The sequence below is a fragment of the Podarcis raffonei genome, chromosome 4 (genome assembly GCF_027172205.1).
Source record: "Podarcis raffonei isolate rPodRaf1 chromosome 4, rPodRaf1.pri, whole genome shotgun sequence".
NCBI classification, from domain to species: Eukaryota; Metazoa; Chordata; class Lepidosauria; order Squamata; family Lacertidae; genus Podarcis; species Podarcis raffonei.
The window spans coordinates 802698-822714 of NC_070605.1; the positions used below are offsets into that span (position 1 = coordinate 802698).

General features: G+C 44.8%; 3 protein-coding genes and 1 long non-coding RNA gene across 14 annotated transcripts in view; 2 read left to right on the forward strand and 2 right to left on the reverse strand.

The window, feature by feature from the left end:
- Positions 1-20017, reverse strand: part of LOC128412026 (zinc finger protein 420-like) — a 342858-nt gene that overhangs the window by 293901 nt on the left and 28940 nt on the right. The window lies entirely within an intron of this gene.
- LOC128412063 (zinc finger protein 436-like) overlaps positions 1-20017 on the forward strand; it is a 130442-nt gene that overhangs the window by 60850 nt on the left and 49575 nt on the right. The window contains exon 6 of one of the 8 annotated variants that reach the window (XM_053384910.1): positions 746-1728. The exons of the other annotated variants lie outside the window; for them this stretch is intronic. Within the exon in view, the coding sequence (XP_053240885.1) occupies positions 746-1614 (869 nt within the window). The 3' untranslated portion in view covers positions 1615-1728. Of the gene's footprint in view, positions 1-745; positions 1729-20017 lie in introns of those variants that run through there. 8 annotated transcript variants of the gene reach the window in all.
- LOC128412193 (uncharacterized) lies at positions 2545-4448 on the forward strand. Its single transcript, XR_008330027.1, has 2 exons — positions 2545-2862; positions 3036-4448. It is a non-coding gene; the product is annotated as an uncharacterized LOC128412193 (long non-coding RNA).
- LOC128412058 (zinc finger protein 436-like) overlaps positions 11104-20017 on the reverse strand; it is a 41490-nt gene continuing 32576 nt past the window's right edge. For all 4 annotated transcript variants that reach the window (XM_053384894.1, XM_053384891.1, XM_053384892.1 and 1 more), the window contains exon 6: positions 11104-12251. In XM_053384894.1, the coding sequence (XP_053240869.1) occupies positions 11221-12251 (1031 nt within the window). In that variant the 3' untranslated portion in view covers positions 11104-11220. The remainder of the gene's footprint in view (positions 12252-20017) is intronic.

Consider the following 20017-nt stretch of genomic DNA (forward strand, 5'->3'; position numbering starts at 1 on the left):
TAGTACGATTTTACATCTCTTTCTGGGTAACTAGTCAACTCTTTGTACCATTTTTTAATTTTATTAAGTTTTACAAACTCACCAAATGAAAGAACCAAGAAACCAACCAAATTGATAGCAATCACATAATACACTGACAAACGTCAACCTAAGCAAGTTGTGCTTCCCTTTTCTGGTTATATGTCTTTGATAGACATAGATAATCGATAGAATACAGATAGACGTAGATAATTGATAGAATACTACATTCTTGATTAAATTATCTTTCCATTGCTATATAATATGGTATTACAGTCATACCTCGGGTTACAGTCACTTTAGGTTGTGCACTGAGCCGAACCTGAAAGTACCGGAATGGTTTACTTCTAGGTTTCAGTGCTCGCACATGCGCAGAACGACCAAATTACAACCCACGCATGCGCAGATGCAACACTGCAGATTGCGAACGCTGCGGATTGCGAACATGTCTCCCACACGGATCATGTTTGCAACCCGAGCATCCACTGTACTCCAAAAGAAGTGGTGTTATGAGCCATCAAACATCTGAAATGCACTTTTTTCTAAAAGGCTTTCACAATTTTACCACTACAGTATATCAAAGAAAGCAACATTCAACAACCCATCAGAATCTAATAATAAATATGTTGGTTAATGACAAACCACAAAGGTAATGAACACACACCCAACTTCCTTCAGTTCTTGATTTGTTCCTGAGGCTCTAATCCCTTTTTTGTCTCCATTGCAGATTGTGATGAATTGCAGATCGAGAACAAGGCTGAACAAGACAAAATCCCCAGAGAGGAGAAGCCATGCAAAAATTTGGAGTATGGGGAGAGCTGCAGTCAGTGTGGGGAATGTGAAAAGAGCTTCAGGGAGACCTCCAGTCTCACTTCCCATCAGAGAATTCATACAGGGGAGAAACCCTATCAGTGTGTGGAATGTGGAAAGAGCTTCGGTAGGAGCACCGATCTCACTTCCCATCAGCGAATTCATACAGGGGAGAAACCCTATCAGTGTGGGGAATGTGGAAAGAGCTTCAGTCAGAGCTCCAGTCTCACTTCCCATCAGAGAATTCATACAGGGGAGAAACCCTATCAGTGTGGGGAATGTGGAAAGAGATTCAGGAAGAGCTCCCATCTCACTTACCATCAGAGAATTCATACAGGAGAGAAACCCTATCAGTGCGTGGAATGTGGAAAGAGATTCAGTCACTGTTCCAATCTCACTTCCCATCAAAGAATTCATACAGGAGAGAAACCCTATCAGTGTGTGGAATGTGGAAAGAGCTTCAGGGAGAGCTCTGGTCTCACTAAGCATCAGAGACTTCATACAGGAGAGAAATCCTATCAGTGTGGGGAATGTGGAAAGAGCTTCAGTAGAAGCTCCTATCTCACTTCCCATCAGAGAATTCATGCAGGGGAGAAACCCTATCAGTGTGTGGAATGTGGAAAGAGCTTCAGTCACAGCTCTGATGTCACTAAGCATCAGAGAATTCATACAGGGGAGAAACCCTATCAGTGTGGGGAATGTGGAAAGAGCTTCAGTCAGAGCTCCCATCTCACTTCTCATCAAAGAATTCATACAGGGGAGAAACCCTTCATTCTATTGCTTTAGGAGCCAGGCAAATCCGCACCTTGTTAACCAGGCCTTTGGCTGATTGACATCTAAGGCCCTTTTAAAATGTGGTGGGGAGTTGAGTTACTGATGTGTATTTCGTGTTTTTATGTTGTAATCATCCTGAGACGTGGGAACAGGAGTCAACAAGTAGAGGCCAAGGGGTTTTTGCCCCCCAATGATATATTTGAGGGGGCTGCCACCCCAGTTGATAGGCATTGCCATTCCAATGCCCTGCATGCGCCATGCGATTGATTGTGCAAGGAGGGCCTTACCTGGCCCCTTCCTCCAATATTTTATGCAAGTTGGCACCACTGTTTCGGGTGGTATACAAATTAAATAATTACATAAATCGTCTTCCTTTGCACATGTTTCAGCCTGTCAATATCCTTATTTTTATCATTTTTAATATTTATGTGCCTTTCATCTGAAGATTTCACAACAGAAACATACAGGATGAAAGCATGGATTTCTCAAAAACAAGTCCAGCCAGAGAAATCTCTCCTCCCCTTTTTTGGATGGAGTTACAAACTTTGTTGACCAGGGAACAGCTGTGGAAATAGTGCATCTTGATTTCAGTAAGGCTTTTAACGAAGTCCCCCATAATATTTTTGCGATTAAGCTTCTAAAATGTGGGCTGAATGAGGAAAGTGTTAGGTGGATTTGACTGACCGAACCCAAACAGTCCTCCTCCATGGTTCCTCATCATCCTGGGGTGCTGCAGGGTTCTGTCCTGGGCCCCTTGTTGTTCAACGTCTTTATGAGCGACTTGGATGAAGGAACTGAGGGGGTGCTCATCCCATTTGCCGATGACACCAAACGGGGAGCGGAGGCCAATGTGGCAGAAGGCAGAATGAAGCAACCAGAAGTCACCTCAACCCGATGGACAGGTGACCCCTCCTCCTTTTCCTCTCCCCCCAAGCCATCAATATTCCCCCCCAGCCTCACACCTCCACAGAGATCCCCACCCAACACCAGTCCAGGTGACATAAAAAGACACTCCCCATTACCCAACAATCTACAACTCACTCTCAGCACCCCTCCCCACGCCTTACTAAGTAAAATAATTGCCCTTGTTGCAAGGATTTTTAAGGTACCAGTGACCCACTCAAATTGTGTCCCAGAATTGACAGACGCAGCAGTGGAGAAAAAGAAAGTGATATTTATTGCTGAGCAATAAGTGACCCAGTGGAATCCTTTCCCAAAGACTGGGCCCCGGGCTCCAGCGCCCTGAGGCTTTATACCTGAGTACATACATCATAGTTCATGACATAATCGGATACAATCGCACACGGCAGCAAAAAGAAAACCAATGAGAGCATTCAAGCCTTGCCCCCTGATCATGTAAAGAGTTCCCTCCCAACTTCTGCTTTTTCAGTCTGAACATGCATTTAACCTTTCCCCTGATTTATGGTAAGGAGGAAGAAAAAGGAACTTCGGCCCTTACGCTCCTACGCGGCCATCTGCTATACCGGGACATTCTGCGGTTAGCATCTTCCTGTTTGAGCTACTCGGGACCCTGTCTGGACAGGGGGGAAAGTGCCATCACAGCAGATTTATTGCTTCCCCCTTATGTTAGCGAGACATTGAGAAGAACAAGGAAGGGAACTGGGGCAGAGTTCATTTCGGATTCTTCCAATCTAAGCAATTTGCTATAAGCTTTTGCAGAAGCCGTCATGAGTCAAACATGGATTATATAAAAATCATTATAAGGATATATGGTTATATGGCTAACTGATTATATGAAAAGCATAAGGGTGAAATTCCTCCAGGTGGTCCTGCTTCACCCTAACCTCAATAAAACAATCCACAAACAGGCTGAAATCTGACAAACAAGCAGCACATTGGGACTACCAGAGCATATCAACACCCTCATCTCTACCCCAACATACCAGTGATGTTAATAACATTAGCAACATTGCTTATGGACCCTATATCCAAGATAGGCGTCACAAAGACGGTTGGAGGATGGATGGCGGCCAACAGATTGAGGTTGAATCCTGACAAGACAGAAGTACTGTTTTGGGGGGACAGGAGGCGGGTGGGTGTGGAGGACTCCCTGGTCCTGAATGGGGTAACTGCCCCTGAAGGACCAGGTGCGCAGCCTGGAAGTCATTTTGGACTCTCAGCTGTCCATGGAGGCACAGGTCAATTCTGTGTCCAGGGCAGCTGTTTATCAGCTCCCTCTGGTACGCAGGCTGAGACCCTCCCTGCCTGCAGACTGTCTCGCCAGAGTGGTGCATGCTCTGGCTATCTCCTGCTTGGACTACTGCAATATGCTCTACATGGGGCTATCTTTGAAGCTGATCCGGAAACTACAACTAATCCAGAATGCGGCAGCTAGACTGGTGAATGGGAGCAGCTGCCGAGACCATGTAACACCGGTCTTGAAAGACCTACATTGGCTCCCAGTGCGTTTCCGAGCACAATTCAAAGTGTTGGTGCTGACCCTTAAAGCTCTAAACTGCCTCGGTCTAATATATCTGAAGGAACGTCTCCACCCCCGTTGTTCTGCCTGGACAATGAGGTCCAGCACCGAGGGCCTTCTGGCGGTTCCCTCACTGCGAGAAGCCCAGTTACAGGGAACCAGGCAGAGGGCCTTCTCGGTAGTGACGCCCGCCCTGTGGAACGCCCTCCCACCAAATGTCAAAGAGAAGAACAACTACCAGACTTTTAGAAGACATCTGAAGACAGCCCTGTTTAGGGAAGCTTTTAATGTTTGATGCATTATGATACTTTAATATTTTGTTGGAAGCCGCCCAAAGTGGCTGGGGAAGCCCAGCCAGATGGGCGGGGTATAAATAATAAATTATTATTATTATTAAGACACTTAACACCGTTTCACTGACCGCTTCCTATCGCAAACAACAGGGAGGATGGCCTGACCTTGAACCAAGAACTCCATGCCAGCTGAGACCTAGGACCAACTGGCTAAATGCCAGATGGCCCATGGTACCCCAAATAAACACCTATATGACTACATAGGGGATACTTTCTGCAACCCACCCCCCACTCTTTAACCCAAATCTAATTCTAACCTCTAGGTCAGCGCAATTTCACTGGTTTGATGGACAATAGAAGGTGGGAGACTCAGGGCAACCCGGACGGGCTGGCATGGAATCACCCTATATAGTAGATAAGCAAGAGGGCTGGCTTAAAAGGAATTACATTAAATGTGAGGGGGTTGGGAAACCCCATCAAAAGAAAATGCATCACCTTGTATGTACACACCATGAAACCACACATCGCCTTCCTACAATAAATACACAACCCTCCCAAACTCCTGGGCGATCCCTGCTTCAGTCAACAATGAGTTGCACCTGGCTCAGCAAAGTCCTGTGGAGTAGCCATAATACTCAGCAGAGACCTGAACTTCAAAGCCACAACAGTCCTCAAAGACAAAAGAGGCAGACTCATTTTTGCTAAAGGGACACTAGATGGCAAAACTAAACTGACAATTGGCTCCATATATGCCCCAAACTTGAAACAGCTAGAGTTCATACAAAAAACATTAAACAAGTTCCTCTCCTCCGAAGGGGAAGCAATTCCGGGGGGTGGGGGGCGTGACCTCAAGCTAAATATGAAAAGCATATCCCTGAAAGACACCCCCTACAACCCCATGGGCAACCTTCCTCCGAAGGAAACCCCCAACAATTAGGGACTCTTACAAGTTGCTAAAAATGCTAAAAACAGGGGTGTCTGACATTTGGGGTGAAGAAAACCCAGGAGACACCAGCCACACATTCTTGTCTGGGCGCCATGGCACAGTGTCCCTCTGGACAGCATTCTGCTCACACAAGGTCTGATCCCCTCAGTAGAATCAATCAACACAGGTAACATTAAAATCACAGATCACGCCCCAGTAGAAGTTACCCTCAAAATAGTAGAGGGAACACAAGCCACCCCATCATGGTCCTTCAGTCCCATCCGAACCACAAATAAACAGAGAGAGTCTCACAAAACTCTCCCAAACTACTTCAAGGAAAACAATGTAGACAACAAACAACCCCCCTCCTATGGGATGCAATGAAAGCGGTCACCAGAGGAGCTTGCATAAAAGAGAAAGCATCCCTTAAAAAACAAACCTCCTTAAAAGTTAGCAAGATAGAACAAGACATCACGGCCCTCTCATCATGCTACAAACAAACAGGATCTTAAAAAGTCCTTAAAGCTATAGAACAAAAACGGAGAGAACTAGACTCCCTAGAAATCAACAAAACAATGATCAACATTCCATACTCTAAACAACGCTTCTGTGAGTATGGAGGGGAAAGCTCCAGATTATTAGCAAAGAGGTGTAGGAAAAAAGGAATACATTGCATCACCAAAAAGATCCCAGCTCGTCAGGGCACAAGTCCCCCGTGGGTCCGTGCGGTCAGTAAAAGAAGGAGATTCCAGCCAAGGAATTTGGAGCAAAACAGCAGCCAGTAGACTGAGATCCTTTCTTGTTGTGCAACAGGTTCAACAGCAGCGAGGGAACCCAGAGCCATGGGGCGACATTGACTTTGAAAGCTTCCCACCATATCCCAGAATGCAGTTCGTACAGCATCATCAATACGTCATTGCTACACCACTAAAACGTCAGAAAGGGGAGGGTTACACAAGATTAACATAAGGAAAATGAGTCAGTGCAAGACCCAAGGATAGGATTAGCATAGGCAAACAAGTCTCAAGTACCCACCACCCAAAAGTACAACAGAACTTCCTTTGCATGTCTGGACCCCTAGGCAAGTCTGGGGATGGGATTAAAGGTAAAGGGACCCCCGACCATTAGGTCCAGTTGTGCCTGACTCTGGGGTTGCGGCGCTCATCTTGCTTGATTGGCCTTGGGAGCCGACGTACAGTTTCCAGGTCATGTGGCCAGCATGACTAAGCCGCTTCTGGCGAACCAGAGCAGCGCACGGAAACGCCGTTTACCTTCCCGCCGGAGCGGTACCTATTTATCTACTTGCACTTTGACGCACTTTTGAACTGCTAGGTTGGCAGGAGCAGGGACCAAGCAACGGGAGCTCACCCTGTCGCGGGGATGCGAACCGCCAACCTTCTGATCGGCAAGTCCTAGGCTCTGTAGTTGAAGCCACAGTGCCACCCGCGTCCCTTAGGCTTTCCAATAATCAGCTCAGCAATTGTCACCTCTGGGTACTTTCTGGAGTCCCTTTTCCAAGGGCAAAATAGCATTGGAATGGAGGAAACTGGCAAAGGAGTTGATTTGATATGATTTATAAAGTGAGATATCTTCCCTGAGCTGTCAAGGCAAAAGGATACATTCAGGCATAATATTTGTTACATTTAACAATTTAAAGATGTGCCCCCCCCCGTCATTTCTGTAACAGCTCCCCCCTTTGGAGATAAATTTGCTTAGGTTCCGTAGGAACCGCAAATATTTTCTCCACATTTAACTACAGTTCACACATAGACATATTTCCCACCCCCCTTTGGTCCTGTATGTGATATAGATATGCACTGAATAATAAGCTGGTATTCCCCTCCCAGATGTGTGGGTTTTTGTAATCGGAAAGGGACTTGCATGTCACGCCTCTTAAGGCCATTTGCAAGTGTAGCAGTGCACATAGTTGGACAAAGGATATCACATGAAAAGAACACATGTTGTGTTTTGTTACTAAATTACTTGTGGCATTCTAGTACTTTGGGAGAAGGAGTGGTCACTAGTGGTCTGTGTTTTACACTTAGTATGAAGTTCTAATAGTGACTGGAAAGTGCAGTTTGTTTGGTTTTGCCTTTTTGTGATCTCAGGTGTCAGCCTCCTGGTCCCGTGGCCTTCAGCATACCACAGCAACACTTCTCAACATGCACCCTTGGTATAAGGGCTTGTGCTGAATGACCTAAAGCACTACCCCATGTAGCTAGGTGGTGATGCGAAGCCGGTTCACCAGATTACGAGTCTACTGCTCTTAACCACTACAGCACACTGATATTACTTCGCCTGTCTTCCCAAGTGATGTATAAAATTTTTCAGAGACACCATTGATGGAATCTTTCGAGGAGTTGGAGATGGCGGTTCTAAGTGGTCCATGTTTCAGTACAGTAAGGTCCTTCCTGCTATTTCCTTCCTAGTCACACTGCGCACAGGCTCCAGCCCACCCGGCTCAGCTTCCGGCGCCTCGGAGCGCAACCGACAGCTGCCTCCTCCGCCTCCTCTCCGTGCTCTGGTGCTGCTGCGTCCAGGGAAGCATTCTAGGGACGCGCAGGCAGCCGGAAAACATGCAGGTGGGGGAGGGGGGCCAGCAGGGGAAGTAGAGGGGCGAATGAACCCCCTGGCAAGGTTGTCATCTAAGTACTCCCGGAGGGCCCCAAGTTCAGGGGCCAACAAGGAATCTCTGCTCCTGGCTGCAGGTCAATAGGACAATCGTAAGTCCGATGGGGTGGCAAAGCCTCAGCCCCCTTTTTCTCAGACACGTCCACCAAATCCTGGTAGGGCTCCAGGATTAGGCCGACATCCGGTAACCCTGCCCCGTCTGGGGCAGTCCCCTGCAAAGCGGAAGAACTGAGGGCCGGCTGGTGAGGCTTCCCAGGTGCCAGCGGCAACACGGGGGTTGGGCACAGACGTCGTGGCAGAAAGACGATGAGAAACACAACATCCTCTGCACCCAGGAAATGGCGGGGTCATGTCGGACCAAGCAGAGGCTTCCATGGACCACAGGGAAATGTGGCGTCTGGACTAGTTGAAACGTTAACAGTTCCTGGTGCAGGGTGCCACTAACCTGGCCAGTGGACAGGGCTCACGGGCAATGGGTCCTGATGCGAGGGGGGTCCCTCCAGACCCACCACTGAAATGGGCGAGGCTTTCACCACTGATGGTACTTGATACTTCTCAGTGAAACTGATGTCCATGAAGAGGCCAGAGTCAATCATGGCCTCCAGGGCCAGCATGCCCCCCTGGGGAAAGAGAAGATGGAGAGGGAGAAGGAAATGGGGTGCACAGGGACGGAGCCTCAGCTGAGCCCCTCCTAGCACAGCTGGGGCTTGGCGTTTCCCAACCTCTTGGCCGGACACTCTGCTGCGAAATGGCCCCCTCTCCACAAGACAAGCCCAGTCCCTACTTGCATGGCTCCACTTCCAGCCCCACTGCAGCGCTGGACCCCAGGTACTCCCTCAATCGGAGCTCGGAATCTCAGACAGGCACGTTTCAATGTTAATACGCAACGTGATAAAGTCTGTTAGGGCTGCTGGGGGGGGGAGTCACCCACGCCAGTTCATCCTTAAGGCAGGGATGAAGGATGGAAGTGGAACCGTCAGGCAGCTGCATAGAGGGTGTCCAGAGCCCACCAAGGGAGCTCTGCGGCAGACTCGGTAACTGGGCGAGCCCCCTGCCGGAGGTTCTGCAGGGCCATCTCAGCCGTTAGAGCGTGATTCAGCTCCCCAAACCTGCCCTCCAGGGTGGCAATGAAGTCGTCCAAATTCCCCAGCAGATGGTCGCTGGCCTCAAGATACGGAGAGACTCAAGAAAGTGCCAGGCCCAACGAAGAGGCTGACCATAAAGCACACGCGGCTCCATGGGGTGGGAATGTCTGCTGCACAGGTGGCAAACATCAGCCAACACTGGCTGACAAAGCCCTGAAGGGCCCCATGCTCCCCCCTGAACTTCTCTGGTTATGGGACAGGGGAGCACGTCAGGCTGGGGCCGCTCAAAGTGCTTGAACCTCCCCCTAGAACATAGCTCCCTAGGTGTAGAGGTTCTGCAGCACCGTGGTGAGATCTATAGACTGGGTTCCGTCCATCTTACACCCTGGCCAGGACATAGGTTGGCCACAGCGAACGTTTACGGTTTATGGGCGGTCAAAGTCCTGGTGGAGGACATCAGGACCCGGGGGCAAGACGGTGCGGTGGGAGCAGGAATGGGAATCCGGAAGCCAGGAGTCAAGAAGCCAAGGGTCTGAGGGTCAGGAAACCAGGAGTGAGGAAGGAAACGTTTTGCTGTGGCAAAGAGCCAAAGGGAAATGCTGACCTTATATCCCTTTCCGGCTCTTGCCACCAGGTGCTGTGAGTTATCAAGTGGCCTCCCCTGTGCAGCCCTGCCTTGCCTCTTCAGAACAAACTTAGGAAAGCCCTAGTCCTGCAAAGCCCTTCCGGTCCCAGGGCCTGGCTCCGGCATGCGCTCCTGACAATAACACTACTTCTTTTGGAGTAATATCATAAAAGTATGTCTCAATGGAAAGATAATATAATCAAGAATGCAATTACCTGGATTCTATCAAAATTTATAGCCAAATAACTAAGAAAAGGAAGCACAACTTGATTAGGTTGACTTGTTATGTGCTTCCTAACAAGTTGGTTGGTTTTTTTGTCTTTTTTCATTTCGTGAGTTTGAAGAACATAATAGAAGAAAAGAAAAATATGTGAGAAGAAGAATCGGAGAAGATTTACATCCCACTTGCATTACACCTACCTTGAAGCACCCAGTTAGTGTGATGATCCGGGGTTGTATGACAGCAAAAGGTGTGGGCAGAATTTGCGTCATTAATGGGAATGTCAATGCCCCCAAATACAAAAATACGTGAGCCCAGTTACAAGATAAAAAGACAATATAAAAACACAAAATACGCACCTGTAACCCCCCTCCCTATCACATTTTAAAAGCGGATTAGGCCTGGTTAACAAGGTGGGGATTTGCCTGGCTCCTAAAGCTGTATAATGGTTTTCCCAACCTTTCTATGGATTATTTGATGGGAAGTGAGATGGGAGCCCTGGCTGAAGCTCGCTCCACATTGCACACACATAGGGTTTTCCTCCTATCAGCACACGCACATATAATATTCTTGTTAAATTTCCATTTTAAAAATCCAATAAAGACCACAATAAAACATTCTAAGTTATAATACAATCAAAAGAGCCAATTCTTCAATGCCAATTTATGTTTGGGGAATGATGTCATACTGCATTTCTTTATTAGTCCAAAGAAATCATTTCCGATGTTAATCCTTCATTTATGTTTTGTTTATTTTAACAGCCACAGGCCCACTCAACTTTCGCTCGTATTCAAATAATCCCTCCATTAATTCAGCAAGCGGGTTAGTCCTTTATAATTCTGTATGAAATATTTTCTTCTTCCCCCCCTGCTGTTTTCCAAAGTCCTCAGCAATGTCACTTTCGGGTTCTGCCCACAAGGGCAAATCTCAGTGCGTCACATCCAAGACAAAGGGAGGTTTAGCCTTCTGCCATTATCCCCGGGCAGATATCCAAAATTCCCTTCTGTGATCTCATTCCAGCTACTAAAACGTTGACGCCTCAGCGAAAACACAATAACTGCAGTCAAGAATTCTTTTTATCATTCCATTGAGGGTCGTTGCCAGAATCAGTCAAAATTTCAGACAGTCTATTTTGAAGTTAAACCATAACAATAACAAAATACTCTTTAAATCCCGCTTGCATATTTCAAAAACTTAACCTTTTGGAGGAGATTTGCCGAGTAAAACAGCAAATGCAAAATATATCAAAAGAAAATAATTGAGGCTCACCTCCCAAAACACACCGATCCAATTACAATGAAAGTCCTTCTTTAGATCAAAAACTTGGCTGATTCAATTAGTAGATAATTTTATCTCCCCTACTTCAAAGCATGCCTGTTAATTAAGTCCAAATTTCATCTTAAAAAACAGGTGTCCTCTGCTCATGGCGACAGCTTTGGAGAGTTGACTCCCCTGTATGAATTCTCTGATGCCTAGTGAGATGGGAGCTCTGCCTGAAGCTCTTTCCACATTCCACACACTGATAGGGTTTCTCTCCTGTGTGGATTCTTTGATGGGAAGTTAGAGAGGAGCTCTGACTGAAGCTCTTTCCACATTCCACACACCAATAAGGTTTCTCTCCTGTATGAATTCTTTGATGGGAAGTCAGATCGGAGCTCGTACTGCAGCTCTTTCCGCATTCCAGACACTGATAGTGTTTCTCCCCTGTATGACTTCTCTGATGCTTAGTGACATCAAAACTCTGCCTGAAGCTCTTTCCACATTCCACGCACTGATAGGGTTTTCCCCCTGTATGAATTCTCTCATGAGAAGTGAGACCGGAGCTCCAACTGAATCTCTTTCCACATTCCCCACACCGATAGGGTTTCTCCCCTGTATGAATTCTCTGATGGGAAGTGAGATGGGCGTTCTTCCTGAAGCTCTTTCCACATTCAACGCACTGATAGGGTTTCTCCCTTGTATGAATTCTGTGATGGGAAGTGAGAGAGGAGCTCTGACTGAAGCTCTTTCCACATTCCACGCACTGATAGGGTTTCTCTCCTGTATGAATTCTCTGGTGCTTAGTGAGATTGTAGCTCATACTAAAGCTCTTTCCACATTCCTCACACTGATAGGGTTTCTCCCCTGTATGAATTCTGTGATGATTAGTGAGATCAGAGTTCTGACTGAAGCTCTTTCCGCATTCCACACACTGATAGGGTTTCTCCCCTGTATGAATTTTCTGATGCTTAGTGAGATTGGAGCTCTGACTGAAGCTCTTTCCACATTCCATGCACTGATAGTGTTTCTTCCCAATGAGATTTCTTTGTTGGGAAGTGGAATGGGAGCTCTGACTGCAGCTCTCTCCACACACCAAATTTTTGCATGGCTTCTCCTCTCTGGGGATTTTGTCGTGTTCACCTTTGTTCTCGATTTCCAATTCATCACAATCTGCAATAGAGACAAAAAAGGGATTAGAGCCTCAGGAACAAATGAAGAAGAACTGAAGGGAGTTGGGTGTGTGTTCATTACCTTTGTGGTTTGTCATTAACCAATGTATTTGATTAGATTCTGATGGGTTGTTGAATGTTGCTTTGTTTGATATACAGTAGTGGAAAAAAGTATATTTCAGAAGTTTGATGGCTCATAACCCTGCTTTTTTTGAGTAATATCATAAAGTTATGTATCAATGGAAAGATAATTTAATCAAGAATGTAATTACCTGTATTCTATCAAATGTTATAGCCAAATAACTAGAAAAAGGAAGCACATTTGCTTAGGTTGCTTAGGTTGCTTAGGCCCCAGATGGAGCCCAAGTGTACGTAACCCCAAAAGATCATGAACTAGGCTGTTTGGAACCCGAGGTACCACTGTAAAGATCAATTAATAGGGGCAATAATTGAATTTTGGCTTCACACTATTACAGCTGCAGAAGAAAAAAAGAAAACTTCCTTCACTCCGTGGGAAGGCGTTGTAAGGCAGTAAAGAAAGCTAATGGTTACCAAAGTAAATATTGACATGGTGAGAATTTCTGTAGATCTCCTTTTTTCTTTTTCTTTTTTAAAAAGATATTTATTGAGGTTTTACAAAAAGAAGAAAGTTACAAAATAAGAAGAAAACAGATAAAAAGAAAAAAAATGCAAAAAATACAAAAATACATAGAAAAAAAGATTAAAAATACAGAAAAAGTAGTTAAAAAGTAATTAAAAACAAATCAATTTTTTCATATCTTAAATTTCGTTTGCTTATTTCCCTGACCTCCTCACACCTCCCTTTTTTGTATTCCCATTCACATAGTTAATTCAGCAAATCCTTACCCTCTTTCATCTTAACTCTATATCTCAACATATTATAACTTTATATTTTCATCCGTTATCAATCCATTTTTACATATTCTTATTAACCTTGTTGCTAAGGCCGCTTCATTTCAATCCAACATCATTTTAACATTTATTAATTTTACAATGTTTCTGCAAATAATCTTTAAATTTCTTCCAATCTTCTTCCACCGACTCTTCTCCCTGGTCTCGGATTCTGCCAGTCATTTCCACCAGTTCCATATAGTCAATCATCTTCATCTGCCATTCTTCCAGGGTGGGTAGATCTTGTGTCTTCCAGTACTTTGCAATAAGTATTCTTGCTGCTGTTGTTGCATACATAAAGAAAGTTCTATCCTTCTTTGGCACCAATTGGCCGACCATGCCCAGGAGAAAGGCCTCTGGTTTCTTTAGGAAGGTATATTTAAATACCTTTTTCATTTCATTATAGATCATCTCCCAGAAAGCCTTAATCTTTGGGCACGTTCACCAAATGTGAAAGAATGTACCTTCATTTTCTTTACATTTCCAACATTTATTATCGGGCAAATGATAGATTTTTGCAAGCTTGACTGGTGTCATGTACCACCTGTATATCATTTTCATAATATTCTCTCTTAAGGCATTACATGCCGTAAATTTCATACCGGTGGTCCACAACTGTTCCCAGTCAGCAAACATAATGTTATGTCCAACATCTTGTGCCCATTTGATCATAGCGGATTTAACCGTTTCATCCTGCGTATTCCATTTCAACAGCAAGTTATACATTCTTGAAAGTATCTTTGTTTTGGGATCTAACAGTTGTTTCCAATTTTGATTTTTCCACCTGGAAGCCAATTTTTTTGTCCAAATTATAAGCCTCCCTTATTTGATAATAGTGAAGCCAGTCTCACACTTTATCTTTTAATTTCTCAAAACTCTGCAATTTCAATTTGTCTCCTTGTTCCAAAATTTCCCAATATTTCGGCCATTTGGTCTCCATATTGAGCTTTTTCTGAGCCTTTGCTTCCATCGGTGACAGCCACCTTGGGGTTTTATTTTCAAGTAAGTCTTTATATCTTATCCAGACATTAAACAATGCTTTCCTGACAATATGATTTTTAAATGCTTTATGTGCTTTGACCTTGTCATACCACAAATATGCATGCCACCCAAAAACATTATTGAAACCTTCTAAATCCAAAATGTCTGTGTTCTCAAGAAGCAGCCATTCTTTCAACCAGCAGAATGCTGCTGATTCATAATAGAGTTTAAGGTCTGGCAGGGCAAATCCACCTCTTTCCTTTACATTGGTTAATATTTTAAATTTTATTCTGGGCTTCTTGCCCTGCCAGACAAATCTAGAAATGTCTCTCTGCCACTTCTTGAAACAGTCCATTTTGTCCAAGGTTTACAATGATTGAAACAAAAATAACATTTTTGGCAATACATTCCTCTTTATAGCTGCAATTCGACCCAACAAGGAAAGCTTCAAATTTGACCATATCTCTAGATCCTTTTTCACTTCTGACCAACATTTCTCATAATTGTCTTTAAATAGGTTTAAGTTCTTAGCAGTAAGCAGTCTTACTTTCTTAACCAATATTAAACCTGTCTCCTTCTGAAACCTTTCTCAATCGGTGTTAAGTTTTTCTCAAGAACTTTAGTTTTTAACTTGTTCAGCTTAAATCCTGCCACATGACCAAATTCTTGAATCAGTTCTAATACTCTTTTAGTACTAGATTCTGGCTCCTGTAACGTCAGTACTAAGTCATCTGCAAAAGCTTTCAATTTGTACTGTTTGGCTCCGACCTGTATACCTTTAATCAGACGGTCCCTTCTGATCATATTTAGCAGAACCTCCAGGACCGAAATAAAAAGCAATGGGGAAATTGGGCAGCCTTGTCATGTCCCTTTCTCTATCTTAAATTCCTCTGTCACCACGTTGTTGACTATTAGTTTAGCCTTTTGTTCTGAATAAATTGCACTTATACCATTTTCAAACCCTTGACCAACCCCCATCCCCTGAAGATTTTTCTTCATGAAACTCCAAGAAATATTATCAAAGGCTTTCTCTGCATCTACAAAAATTAAAACTGCTTTAGTATTAATATTCACTTGCAACTTCTCCAAAATGTTAATTATATTCCTCGTGTTGTCAGACAAGTGTCTACGCGGGAGAAAGCCAGCTTGGTCTTTATGTATCTCCTCCACTAATACTTTTTTTAACCTTTTAGCCAAGATATCTGCAAAAATTTTATAATCCACATTAAGCAGGGATATGGGGCGGTAGTTCTTAAGTTGTGTCTTTTCAGACTCAGTTTTCAGTATAAGTGTTATATAAGCTTCCTTCCACGACTCTGGCGCTCTTCCCCCCTCCAAAATTTCATTACAAACCTCCTTTAGTGGTTGAATTATCCAATCCTTCAAGGATCTATAATATTTTGAGGTTAAGCCATCCGGCCCTGGAGATTTGCCCAACTGCATATTCTGGATGGCACCTTCCACCTCCTGTTCTGTTATTTTATAGTTCAACATTAACTTATTTTCTTGAGAGATTTTTTGTAGTCCATTTGTTTTTAAAAATTGGTCTAAATCAAACTCTGTGGCCCTTGTGTATATAACTGTTTGAAGTACCTCTGGAAGCATTTTCTAATTTCCACTGGATTCTGAATGTTCTTTCCTTCCACTTCCAAGTTGGTAATAGTGTTAAGTTTTTGTCTTTTTTTCATTTGCCAAGCTAACAGTTTTCCACATTTATTGGCCGATTCAAATGTCCTTTGTCTCATCTGTTTAATTTTCCATTCTATTTCCTGATTCATCATCTTCATATATTGAACTTGGTATAACTTTATTTCTCTCAGAATCTCTTGTGACTTTGGTTTCGCTCTCAGTTTCTTCTCACCCTCTTTTATTTTTTCCAAAATTTTATCTTTTTTCTCATTTTGAATTCTCTTCTTTATTGCATTCTGTTGAATTAGAAACCCCCTCATAACTGCTTTGCTTGCGTCCCAGATTACTCTTTTTTCAATGGTGGTGTTCATATTTATCTCAAAATAGTCTCTCAAGGTTTTTTGGGCCTTCTTGGTAACCTCTTGATCTCTAAACAAGGTGTCATTCATCCTCCATCTGAAGGAACCGGTAGGTGTTAATTTCATCTCCATTTTCACAGCATTATGGTTGGAGCAAGTTTTAGGGCAAATTTCCACTTTTCGAGTCTTAGGTGCCAGTCCTCTAGTTATCCAGATTTGGTCAATTCTTGTCCATGTCATTTTGGCTTCAGAGAAGAAGGTTCCCTCTCTACCCAAGGGATTCTTTATTCTCCAAATGTCAATCAAGTCCATATTGTCAGTCATCTCAAAAAAGGTTTTTGGTAGTCTGCCATCTTTAGTAACTACCTGTCTCTGCAACTTGTCCAGGTTTATATATACCACTCCATTTATATCTCCCATCATGATAATGTTGTAATTCATATAGTCTAACAGTGTCTCATGCAACTTCTTAAAAAATTCAGATTTACCCTCATTTGGTGCATATACTCCTACTATCAAAAAATTTTCTCCTTGTGTTTGAATTTCAATTGCCACATATCTTCCTTGGTCATCTTTAAAAATAAATTTCGGTGATAGGCTCTCTTTTGCATAGATTACTACTCCTCTCTTTTTAACCTTGTCCGATGAAATAAACTCTTGGCCTAATCTTTTATTAATCAATACTTTCCTATGTAGCCTTATCACATGTGTTTCCTGTAAACAAATCAAGTCCAATTGTTCCTTTTTCAATAAATGAAAAACTTTTTTCCTTTTCTCAGGGGAGTTAAATCCGTGAATGTTCCAACTTAATAGTTGCAGAGACATGATATCGTTATTTTGCTTTTCCTCCAACTGCACCAAGTAATTGTTCTTGTTCTGTCGGTGGTGTCACTTTCTCTAGTTTGTCCAGTTCCAAAGGTAGTGACACTAAGTCTAGTATTCCTGGTTTTAGTGCTCTTGGCTCTTCTTCTTCAGCTTCTTTTTGTAGGTTTTCTCCGCGTTCTCTCAGAAATTTTTCTTTATCTTCCACTGATCTTATTTTGATTTTTTTCCCTTTAAAGGTAAAATAAAGGCCTTGGGGAAACTCCCACCCAAAAACAATTCTGTTTCCTCTCAGTAGGGCCACCAGCTCTCCGTAGTTAGCCCTAAGATCCAATAGATATTTCGGAATGTCCTTAAAAATCTCTACTCTTGAGTCCTGTATCTCCAAGGTCTGCTGGAAGTGCAGACTCAATATTTTGTCTCTCTCTTCTTTTGTTCGGAGGGTAATCAAACAGTCTCTCACCCTGTTCTTTCTCCCTCCTCTTCCAAGTCTGAAAGCACTTACTATCTTAAAGTCTTGCTTATCATCCAAGTTCCCAAAGTCTGCAAATTCCTGTGTAAGAAAGTCACTTAGGCTGTCTTTTTCAAGTTCAGGTACCGCCCTGATCCTCAAATTAGTCTGTTTCTCCTTCAGTTCAATCATAGACAAAAGCAACCAGTGGTCCTCAAGCTGCTTACATATCGGTGTTATCTTTTCCTCTACAGCCGATGCTTTTTCCTTTGCTTCCTCAGCTGTCTTTCGATTCAAAGTAGATTCTTGCAGCAGTTTTTCAATAGATTCTGTGTTTGAATTCACCTTCTGCCCCAAGTTGTTGATGCTAGTAGTATTTGTTAGGAGAGGCTCAGAACTTACAGGGTTAAGAGTTCTGAGTGATGACGCCTCACATTCTGAGGGCGGGTTTAGAACACTGAAGGGAGTGGTTTTACTGTGTTCTTTCAGTGTGCGTGTTTGCTCCGAACAGAGAGCAAGCAAGATGTGCGCTCTGTCGCCAGGCAGGAGATTTATTGCTGTTGTGTTTTGCTAAGGAATAAAGGCTTTAAGATAAGGAGACTGCTGCGTTTCAGCCTGAGTTATTACCACACGACAGAACGTTCCTGCTTCTGCTTCCGCTGTGTTTTACAAGCTCTGCTGAGTCAAAGGTCCCGGAGGGGGGAAGACCAGAGCCGCGCAAGAGAAGTGTGCCGGACCCCCGGACGTCATTGACCTCCAAAGGTTATGGAGATCAGCAATAAAGATAAGCAACGTTCGTGCGTGTGAGATGACTGCAGGCAGAATCGGCTGAGGAGCAGCCAAAGGCCAGCTACGGTAGCTGGAGCCAGCTAGAGCGACGGGAGCTCGCTGGGAGGGATCTGCCGGACCGGGAGGTGCTACTGTGCAGTAAGTAGGCCGGGCCCCGGGGGAGAGATGGCAGACAGCCATGAATCGTACTCCGTCCCTTTTGATAAGGTGGACGGGAGCAAGCCCTGGGCCGGGAGAAGGCAGGCACTGAAGAAAGCAGTGGGAGCCAGGCCAGAGGGGGCTGAGAATTGCTCTGAGGAAGCACCAAGCCCAGGAGGGGCTGAGAGCTACTCAAAGGAGGCAGCAAGCCCAGGAGGGGCTGAGGGACGCCCAAGAGGCCCAGAGGGGGCTGGAAGTCCAAGAGGGGCTGAGGGACGCCCAGAAGGCCCAGAGGGGGCTGGGACTGTGTTGGAGGGCTGCCGGAATGCCCCTACGTATGAGCTGCGTGCTGAAAAGCAGCTGAGAGAAGAGAAGAGCTTTGCACCAGAGATTGGGGGTGCAGGCCATTCCAAGGGTCTCCAGAGTGCCCAGGCTGTTTGGCAGGAGCTGGAGGGGGTTTGCAGAGAAACCACAGCAGAAGCCAAAAGCCATTTCCCCAACAGCAGTGCTGCTGGAAAGGTTGGGGGGGGGCAGAGAAGACCAAAGGCAAGTTTGCAAAGTTTTCCACTAGGCGATGTTTTGTTTGTGCTTCGGCTGACCATCTGCGTCGCAGCTGCCCACAGAGAGCAAGGGAGCCAGGGCAGGATGTTTCCAAGGTCGCTTCCCATGGGAACCAGCCAGGTTTCCATGGCAACTGGGCCTGCAGAGGGAGCAGGCGTGGGAAGGCTTATCAGCTGACTGCTTCGATGGCTGTTTTGGAGAACACCTGCAGCGAACGCCCCAAGGTCGGGGGCAGCAGGAAGACAGTTGCTAAGGCAACAAAGAAGGACAACTCCGGAGGGGGGAGGGTCCTACGTTGGGTTGTTGACTCGGCTGCGAATGCCCATTTGGTAACAGCGCCACCTGATGGACAAATGTGGAACTGCAAGGCTGTTTCAACTGAGAAAACAGTTAAATTTGCTACAGGTTCACAGGGACGTATAACCCATGTTGTTAACATGTTTGTCTCTTTTTTACAGGCTGAATTGAAGGTCTATGTTCTCCCTGAGATAAAACATTGCCTGTTGTCTGTACCGTGCCTTTTACAGGAGGGATATTCAGTGAGTTTTGAAAGAAATGTTTGTACAATTTCCAGAGATGGGAAGGAGCTCATAAGTGTTGAGAAAAATCAGAACAACCTCTTTGTTCTGGAAACACCTCTGGAGGGTGAGGGGAATACTGGGAAAGCCACTGATCACACTCATGTGTCGTGTGCTTGCATGTGGCACAAGAGAATGTCACATGGGTCCTGTGAGGACGTTCAGATGTTATCAGAGTGCACCAAAGGTTGCAGGGTAAAAGAATGTGGTCAACCTTTGAATTGCAAAGCTTGCAGAAAAGCCAGAAACAAGGGATTTAATGATCCCAGGGTGGAGAGAGTAACCACAAAGCCTTTTGAGCTTGTGCATGCAGACCTTTTAGGTATGCCACAGCCAAGTCTGGGCAAGGCCAAGTGGCTGATGGTGCTGACAGATGATTATACGCGGAACGCATGGGCGTTCACGCTGAGAACGAAGGAGGAGGCAACGCAACTGATCAAAGATTGGGTTGCAGAGGTGGAACTAAGGTTCTCCACCAAGGTGCAGGGGTTCAAGTGTGACCGAGGTTCAGAGGTCACTGGGTCTGCTCTAAAGGGTTTCTTTCGCC